This window comes from Echinops telfairi, unplaced genomic scaffold, assembly GCF_000313985.2.
Source record: "Echinops telfairi isolate 266 unplaced genomic scaffold, ASM31398v2 ScPeMD7_7467;HRSCAF=8505_1, whole genome shotgun sequence".
Lineage (NCBI taxonomy): Eukaryota > Metazoa > Chordata > Mammalia > Afrosoricida > Tenrecidae > Echinops > Echinops telfairi.
In genome coordinates this window covers 7,812,262-7,819,940 of record NW_022111368.1, presented here as the reverse complement: position 1 = coordinate 7,819,940, position 7,679 = coordinate 7,812,262, and the positions used below count along the sequence as shown (strand labels likewise).

General features: G+C 51.8%; 1 protein-coding gene across 1 annotated transcript in view; it reads left to right on the top strand.

The window, feature by feature from the left end:
* Positions 1-5,958, top strand: part of RAB20 (RAB20, member RAS oncogene family) — a 30,734-nt gene extending 24,776 nt beyond the window's left edge. The window contains exon 2 of the mRNA XM_045283942.1: positions 4,828-5,958. Coding sequence (XP_045139877.1) covers positions 4,857-5,363 — 507 coding nt within the window. The 5' untranslated portion in view covers positions 4,828-4,856 and the 3' untranslated portion in view covers positions 5,364-5,958. The remainder of the gene's footprint in view (positions 1-4,827) is intronic.
* Positions 5,959-7,679: the final 1,721 nt, after the last annotated feature.

The window sequence follows — 7,679 nt, the reverse complement described above, 5'->3', positions numbered from 1 at the left end:
GACCATAACTTTCTATGGGAGTCGAAAGCCTCTTCTTTCTCCAGCAAAGCAGCTGGTGGTTTTGAACCGCTTCTTTTGTGGTTTGCCGCACGATGCATAACCATTACGCCGCCAGGGCTCTTGACTCTCGTTGAGCCCAGCAGGAAGGTCGAGGTCAGGGGAGGGACCTGTCTGACTGCACCTCGCGGTATTGAGCCCGTGGTGGTTTTTGTTGCTAGGTGCTGTCAGATTGGTTCTGAAGCCAGGTGGTATCGTAGAATAAAAATGGCATGGGGGCAGTGTCTGAGCTCTGGCGATTTCACAAGGAGGAAGGCGGAGAATCACATTGGCATCTGCCCCTGGCTGATTTCATTATTTTTTTATTCATCATTTTATTGGGGGCTCTTACAATTCTTATAACAATCCATATATCCATTGTATCAAGCACATTTGTACATATGTGGCCATCGTCAGTTTTAGAACAGTTTCTTTCTACTTCAGCTCTGAGTATCAGCTCCTTTTTTCCCCTCCCTTCCCCACCTCCCACTCCCATGAACCCTTAATAAATTATAAACTGTTATTTTCATGTTTTACCCCATCCTCTGTCTCCCTTCAACCACATTTCTGTTGTTCATCCCCCTTGGGGTGGGGGAGGTTATATGCCGATCATTGCCATTGGTTCCCCCTTCTCCCTCCCACCTTCCCCCTACCTTCCTGGTATGGCTACTCCCATTATTGTTCTGAAAGGTTTATCTGTCCTGGATTCCGTGTGTGGAGAGTTCTTATCTGTACCAGTGTATATGCTCAGTCCTGAGATTTGTAAGGTATGACTGGGGCTCTGATACTGGAAGGGAGGAACCATTAAGAACTCGGGGAATGTTGTATGTTTTGTTGGTGCTATACTGCACCCTGGCTGTCTCTTCCCTTTCTTGTGACCCTTCTATGAGGGGAGGTCCAATTGTCTATAGAGGGACTTTGGGTCTTCACTCTGAGCCTCCTCGTTTGCATTCATATGATAGTTCTGGGTCTTCTGATACCTGATACCAGATCCTATCGACACATGATTGCACAGGCTGGTATGCTTCTTCAATGTGGGTTTTGTTGCTTCCCTGCTAGATGGCTGCTCGCTTAACGTCAGGCCTTTAAGACCCCAGACACTATATCTTCTAACAGACAGCCATCATCTGCTTTCTTCACCACATTTGCTTACCCCAACTGATTTCTATGAAGTAAAGGCACTCTGCTATACTGCTGGGTCCAACAATCCATTGCAATTGCCACATACAATACTCACGATTATGGGTTTATTAGGGAGGTTACAACTCGGGATGAGAAACAATTCTTAGGTTAATTGTGCCTCTTCTCAGCTATGCCCACCCACAGGCACATCTCTCTCCCTGAGCTTTGGTCCCTCAGCCATATGGCCCCTTGGCCTCTGCCCTGCGTGGGCAAGTGTCACAAAGCTCAGTTAGTGCTGCTGATAAATGCCCAAAGGGCATACCACTTCACCATAAGCCTCAACCTGAAGATGCTAGGCTCTCGCTCTGGATGTCAGTAACCGTAGCTCCCCAGATCCAGTGCTTGGAGATGGCCTACTCTGGCAGTGACCCTTCTGTCCTACAGCACTTAGCTTTGTTCCCTCCTGGGATCTGGGAAGCCAAGCCTGCCTCTCGTCTGTGCTTTTGGTGCTCCTGCCCCTGCCGCCGCCACTTCTCTCTGCTCTCGCACCATCTCATGTGTCACAACTCTGGATGGAGGACGTTCAGCACAGGGATCTTTGGGGTCCAAAGGATGTGTTTCATTCTTGGCTCTTCTTGTTGAATGGTTGTGAGATTCCCCATTCCTGCTTCTGAGATGGCTTATTTGACACCCAGCAGGATGGCAACATTGACCGGCCTTCTTTGCATGGCCCCACCCAATCATTTGTCGAGAGTTACACAGACTATGGCTAGAAGAGCTGTGCTAAGTCACTTTTGTACCTGGGTTCTAACATCATCGGGACACACAAGCCACCACGGCACAAGAGCCCGTCAGACAGGTGGTGGAATCAGACGTAGTTCTGAGCTAAAGCTTGGGTTAGGTGGCTGTGAGCCACCTGCCATGGTGGTGAGTCGGGTTCCTTGGGGGTCTGGGTAAGGTGAAGATGAATATGTAGCCCTGGTGCCAGGGGCCCCCTGTAGAGTGTTGCAGATATATGTCTGCTGTCCATGGAAAGCTTAGTCCTGACCAGGTCCATGCTGTCCTCAGAGGATTGTAGTATGAAAAGGCCCCTTTCACTCTTAGTTTCTAAGGGTGTGTGTGAGCATCTTTACTTTCCTGCCTTGGGCAGTTAGCAGTGATTTCAGCACCCAGTTCCACCCCTCCCTTCCCCTTGCTGTGCTCTCTCTTCCCCTCTCACCAGGCTTCAGGGTGGGGTTAGGGATAAGTCTTCCCCTCTCGCAATGGTAACTGTGCCCAGAGATCGGTGGAAGAAGAGAATCACTCGCTCAAGGTGTTGCATGATTGCTTGCCTAGACTGGCAGGTTCCTTGACTGTCCCAGGAATGGGGAGAGGCTTGCAGTGTGTTTATGTTGTCAGACTGTCTTGATGTTGTGCTGTGTGCCAAGAACTTAATGATCAATCTGGGAGCAGCCTTATGAAGTCAACTTCCCCCAGCTGGGCAGCAGTCAGTCTGTGGATCTGTCCGCTCTCCTTGACTGGTTGACAGGCTGGATCTGGGCCCGTGGGGTGTCTGGGGCCCGTGGAACCCTACAGAGACCTGTAGAATGGTCAGGTGTGGATATGTGTGAATTGAGAGTCTAGTGCAGGAGAGAAGATATAAAGAATATTCTTAAGATATAAGAATCACCGCAAGGTACCATGTGACCATAAACAAGTCAAATTAAGCGTGCTTTATAATGCACTGAATTTTCATGCAGTTAACACGCACCTTCTACATGTGTTTGTCCACCGGTCCCTTCCTCCCCACCCCCTACCTCTAGAGTGCTGTTAACACATGGCAAACAAGTGTAGACCAACACCCAAAGCAAAAGCACTGCCATCGAGTGGATTCGGATCCATTGCTATGCCGGATGTAGAAGGCATGCCTTGTTGGCCTTAGAGGACCGTAGCTTGCTCTCGGAGAATGTCGGTGGACTGCTGGGCAGTGCCTTCAGGAGTGAAACCCGAGAGCCAGGACCGAACGGGACGGCCTTGCTTTCTGAGGCCGCACACGTCTTCCGCCTTCAGCAGAGTGCAGTCTGACCACTTTGTGTTGCTTCTGCTATGGGAGGGAGCCCTGGTGGCATAGCGGTTACATGTTGGGCTGCGACCCCCAGGTTGACAGTTTGAAACCACATGCCCCTTCGAGGGAGAACGATGGGGACTGTCTACCCCCATAAACGGTCTATTCTGCTCATGGGTAGAACTGCCCGTTTGAGTGTCGGACGCGGTTACTGTTTATGGGGATCGACAGAACCAAGGGACGGGAAGGCTTGAAAAGGATAGCAGTTTAAAGCGCGGCCAGAATGGTTTTGAACTTGGCCTCTGGAGATCAGCCTGTGATGCGAGGAAGCCCACGCAGCCTTGTGCCTTAGCGGAATCTGTGTCCTTTAGGAAGAACCACTGCCTGGGGGTGGCTTCTACTCATGGCGACGCCATGTGTGTGGAGTAGAACTGGTCCATAGGGTTCCCAAAGCTGCAGTCTTTAAAAGCGTCTCTGGTGGCCTTGAACTTGCACCCTTTCCTTAACCATTTGAGCCATCCGCAGGCTCTGCCTCTTAGACATAGTTTTTACTGCTGACATCACAGGGGGGACGAAAAACACTCCAGTGTGAAGAGGCTTAGTTCTTCAGGGGTTCTTCTCACCTTTCTCCTCCTCCCTCCCCACCTTGTCTTCATTTCTTTCTCGTTTTCTGGTGCGCAGTCAAGGGCGGACAGCTGGTGTGAGGGGACCTTCTGGCGGGAATGAACCGCTTACCACCGTGCGAATCAGACCCAGCTGTGGCAGAGCCAACGGCGCACCTTGCACACCGGGAAGCCTAGAAGTGTTTCTAAGGAGATCATTTGTTACTTTCCTTAGCCAACACATGTATTGACCACTTATAAATGTAGTCCAAGGTTATGCCAAGGTACAGGAGGAAGAGAGAGAGAACAGAGAGAATGAATTGTGTAATGTCGCCGTGTAGTAAGCATCCGATGTAAGCAAACCTACAAAAAGCCAACTCAAGACAGGGCAGAGGGTGTGGGAGAGCAGACCTCATGCAGAAGGGCTTTGTGGGGTCTGGGGCGGGGTGTCAGGAGGGCCTCTTGGAGGAAGTGAGAATATTAAGAAGGATGGACACAAGGCCATTCCTTTCCCTGACAGTAAGTTCAGAATGAGGCCAGCCGAAGGGAAGATGCTTGCCTACTCTCTGAACTTGGTTCCTGCTGCGCCTTGCCGGAAGTTTAGAAAACAGGAATTTCTTCTTCAAAAGGGAAACCTCAGTTTGCCTCTCCTGGGGGGTCCATTAACCTGGGGCTTCACACTGGCCAGTTCTCCCCCGCCAGGCCCTGTGTGGCCAGTGGTGGCCTCAGCAGACTCGACCCAGTCCAATCTTGTGTGGAGGAGTACGACAGGTGTCTGGCCCCTTGTACCTGTGCAGTGGATGGTGCCCCTCCTCCCAGAGGGCTGGCTGCCCTTGGAGCCTTGGGGTCCTAGGAGGGCCCGTGGGCGGGAGGGAGGGGGATGCAGGGTGAGAAGCGGGGTTGGGGCTTGAGGATGGCCTCTGGGCCATGTTCCTCACCTGCCTCGTCCCGGCAGCGTCCCGTGTAGTGGGCATGCGCTGAGGTCTAACGAAACATCTTCCTGTCCCTTCCTGTCCCCACTAGGGCGGGAGCAGTTCCATGGGCTGGGCTCCATGTACTGCCGAGGCGCAGCCGCCATCATCCTCACCTACGACGTCAACCACGCGCAGAGCCTGGTGGAGCTGGAGGACCGGTTCCTGGGCCTGACGGACACGGCCAGCGCCGACTGCCTCTTTGCCGTCGTGGGGAACAAAGTGGACCTGACCGAGGCAGGCACCGCCAAGGGCCCGGAGCAGGAAGAGGGCAGCCCCGCGGAGGCTGGCAGCAGCTGCGTGCCCTCCGCCAGGGTGCCCAAGCAGGTGAAGCCGGAGGACGCGGTGGCCCTTTATAAAAAGATCCTGAAGTACAAAATGCTGGATGAGAAGGACATGCCTGCCGCGGAAAAGATGTGCTTTGAGACCAGTGCCAAAACCGGGTACAACGTGGACCACCTGTTTGAGACCTTGTTCGACATGGTCGTGCCAGTGATTGTACGGCAGAGGGCCCAGGGCCTGCCGCAGACGGTGGACATCCGTGATTTCAAGCAGCCCAAACAGACGAAGTCAGGGTGCTGCACCTGACTTTCCCAGGGGTCGCCCCGACTGCCATTTTGCACTTCGGGTCAGGGCTGTGACCCAGGGAGCCGGTGCCCAGGACAGAAGGCAGCGGCAGCAATCAGAGATCTGTACGGGCATGGAAACAGCAGCTGCTTATTGAAAGGAGATCGAGGCCCATCATCTCCTCCGTCTACGTGTGGTGGGTTAAGAGGTAGGGACCCCACTGGAATCATCTCTTGAAACCCATCTGCAGAACAAGGCTGCCCGGCCTGCCTGCCCGACCTGCTGCTCCGCGGGAACCAAGTGGCCCTGTCGGGACCTGGACTGGGGAGTCCCTCTTCGCCTCGGCACAGACGGGCGCTTTGCTGCGTATATGAGACCTGACACCAGCCGTTACCACATCCTGCAACTTCTCTGTCTGTCGTGATTGGCACTTGTTCCCTCTTCACTGTGATAGGATCTCTCTCTGGTCCTCCATGTGGTACTTGTGTTTTTATGCATCACCGAAGTGATTCTCCACCCGTTAATTTATACAAAATCAGGAACAACTGTTTTTATATTGGTTGCGGCAGCGTGACTTACATATGTTATTAAAAAGAGATTTTCAGAAAAAAAATGATCTCAGCGTTGCCATTGTATTGTTCTAGGCTCTCTCTATTTGCGCCTGCATGAGACTGCTGGTCGGGGGGTGCCTGGAAGATCACCCCCAACTCTCTGCTGCTGCTGCTTTTAGGAGTGGCGTCACATTCTGAACAGATGTCCACAGTAGTCAGACTGCTCCATCTCCCTCATGATCTTTGTGACAGGACTTCCAATCATAGTAGCAGAACCGGAAGGTTTCTTTCTGCTCAAGTCTGTCTGAGGTCAGTCTTTGAGTTCTGAGCCTCTTTTCAGTCCTGTAGTGGGAGGTGGGAGGTGGCTTGCTCGGTTAATAAGTTGTGAAGCAGCCATTTTACTTTCTTAGAAATCTCATTGAAAGCGGAGTGGCTTAGAGGTGGGACCCTTTGGTTGGGAAAGGATAGCAAATTAGCCAAAAAGCTTAGTGGGCAGAACAGTGTTTCTTGAGTTGTGTGTGTGTGTGTGTTGGGGGGGAGTGAATGGAGTTGAGATAACAGCGTCCTGCAGGCACAGTGCATTTCACGGAGAAGCAAACGATTGATGGTCAGTCCAAACCCACCAACTATGTTGAACCCAGTAGCTCAGTGGTTCTCAACCTGTGGGTCATGACCCCTTTGGGGGTTGAACGACCCTTTCACAGGGGTCACTCGATTCATAACAGTAGCAAAATGACAGTGATGAAGTAGTAACGAAAATAATGTTCTGGTTGGGGGTCACCCCAACAGGAGGAACTGTAGGAAAGGGTCACGGCCTGAGGAAGGTTGAGCACCCCTGTAGTAGCTACCCCCCAGAAGACCGATGTCCAATCTGCTGCCATAAAAATGACAGGCTTGGAAACCCTATAGCCAGTTGTGCTCTGTCCTTTAGGGTCACCACGAGCCAGTGTTAACGCGTCAGAAATAGGTCACCGGAGTTGGGATCAACCTGAGGACCGCAGGTTTGGTTTTGCTTTCGAATGCTTTTGGGGAATGCCCCCTCATCTCTGGTTACTGGGCCGTCAAGGGCTCACCACCCTCCTCCTGCTATAAAGTGAACATCTTTCATTAAGTGATTGGCAGCCCATTTCGTAAGATGAACTCTGACCCAGCCTGTCAATGAAGCCCCGGTTGCCGAAGCGGGGCCTTGAGCTGAGATGGCGGCTGCCCCACCGTAGCCCATCGCTAAGTGAAAGTGGATCGGCTTGGTGAATTCCTTTGTATGGACTTAGTTTCCTATAATCCGGGCCGAAGGTTTATTTATTTTCCATACTGTACAACTTTGCTTAGGACACATTTAGGGAACATTCTACCAAGGAAGACCTTGGACTCTAAAGGTGATGGAGAGAAGTAACAGAGTAACATGGGAAAGTAACATGGGTGGTTCATGTTCAAAGGCAGGGATGGGCTAAGAGGGTACTCCAGGCCCGTTCCTGGGCTAATATTCTTTGATTCTATTTTCTCTCCACTCGGAGCACTTCACAGCCCCCTTTCAGGAAGGGCCACGCATTCCGGGTGATTGGTACCCATGGATGCTATGTTTTCCATCAACTCCACTTAGGTATTTCAACTTTTACTTGTTGCTCTAAAAAAATGCACTTCATTGTGGGTTCCTTTTATACTGACTCCTTCCATCCTCATTAGCTCTTGGCTGGGCCAGTCAGCACTACTGTCTCTTATATTCTAGCAACTTCTAACTGCTCTGAGCGCTGCGGGAGTGAGGGACCAATTCATTCAGCGAGTACTC